This window comes from Frankliniella occidentalis, unplaced genomic scaffold (genome assembly GCF_000697945.3).
Source record: "Frankliniella occidentalis isolate FOCC.00 unplaced genomic scaffold, Focc_3.1 Scaffold10, whole genome shotgun sequence".
Taxonomy (NCBI): Eukaryota; Metazoa; Arthropoda; class Insecta; order Thysanoptera; family Thripidae; genus Frankliniella; species Frankliniella occidentalis.
The window spans coordinates 1540667-1541601 of record NW_026267140.1 but is presented as its reverse complement, the minus strand read 5'-3'; the positions used below and the strand labels follow the sequence as shown (position 1 = coordinate 1541601).

The 935-nt window shown below is 58.0% G+C and overlaps 1 protein-coding gene across 1 annotated transcript in view; it reads left to right on the top strand.

Moving 5' to 3' along the window:
* Positions 1-136: 136 nt before the first annotated feature.
* LOC127752336 (uncharacterized) overlaps positions 137-935 on the top strand; it is a 1261-nt gene continuing 462 nt past the window's right edge. Inside the window, exons 1-2 of the mRNA XM_052277393.1 lie at positions 137-423; positions 601-933. Of these exons, the coding sequence (XP_052133353.1) occupies positions 160-423; positions 601-933 (597 nt within the window). The 5' untranslated portion in view covers positions 137-159. The remainder of the gene's footprint in view (positions 424-600; positions 934-935) is intronic.

Below are 935 nucleotides of genomic sequence, written 5' to 3'. Positions count from 1 at the left end.
TCCCCATCCCAGACAAGCTGAATTCATAGTTTTCATATAATTTTAACTATGTACCCTTATTCATTCATCAAATAAGAGTGCATTGCTCTCTTGACGCCCCCCCCCCCCAACAATACTTTGTCTCTCGGATTTCAATATTTCCCGATCGCGCCGCAGGTGATGCATGTGGTGTCCTCACTCCTCGTCTCCCTGGGCAAGCTGCCCGTTGAGGCCTTGGCCGAGCTGTCCTCGCTGGAGCGCTTGTGGTCCGGGGCAGCGCAGGTGTCGCCGTTGGTGCAGAGCGCGCTCCATTCTCGTCTCCCCGGCGTCTCGCTGCACCACTCGTACGGCATGACGGAGACCACCTTCACGACCTTCTGTGGTGAGGTGCGCGCCGACAAGCCCGGATCACCCGGCACTCTCGTGAAGGCCATGGAGTGCAAGGTGAGTAGTTTTACTTTTGGTAGGGACGCTGAAACAATTGACTCCTTCAATATTACGAAGCCGGTGCATCAAATCCGTGTCGGTTGGGATCGAAAAGTCTCTGCACTCTGACAGATTATTTATTCTTGACTGGAGTTTTGTTTTCCTCTTTCTACAAAAATCCCCTTTTCTGATAAGGTTGTCGACCCGGAGTCCAATAAGCCGCTGGCCATGGGGGCGCGCGGTGAGCTGTGCTTCAAAGGCCCCATGGTGACCCGGGGTTATCTCGCCAACGCGGAGGCCACCGCCGAGGCCTTCGACGCGGACGGCTGGCTGCGTTCCGGTGACCTGGGCTACGTGGACGAGGATGGCTACTTCTACGTGGTGGAGCGACTCAAGGATGTCCTTAAGTACAACGGGCACCAGGTGTCGCCCTCGGAGCTGGAGGCGCTGCTCATCACGCACCCGGCCGTGTGCGAGGCGGCCGTCATCGGCGAGCCCCACGAGTACGGCGAGGCGCCGCGCGCCCTGGT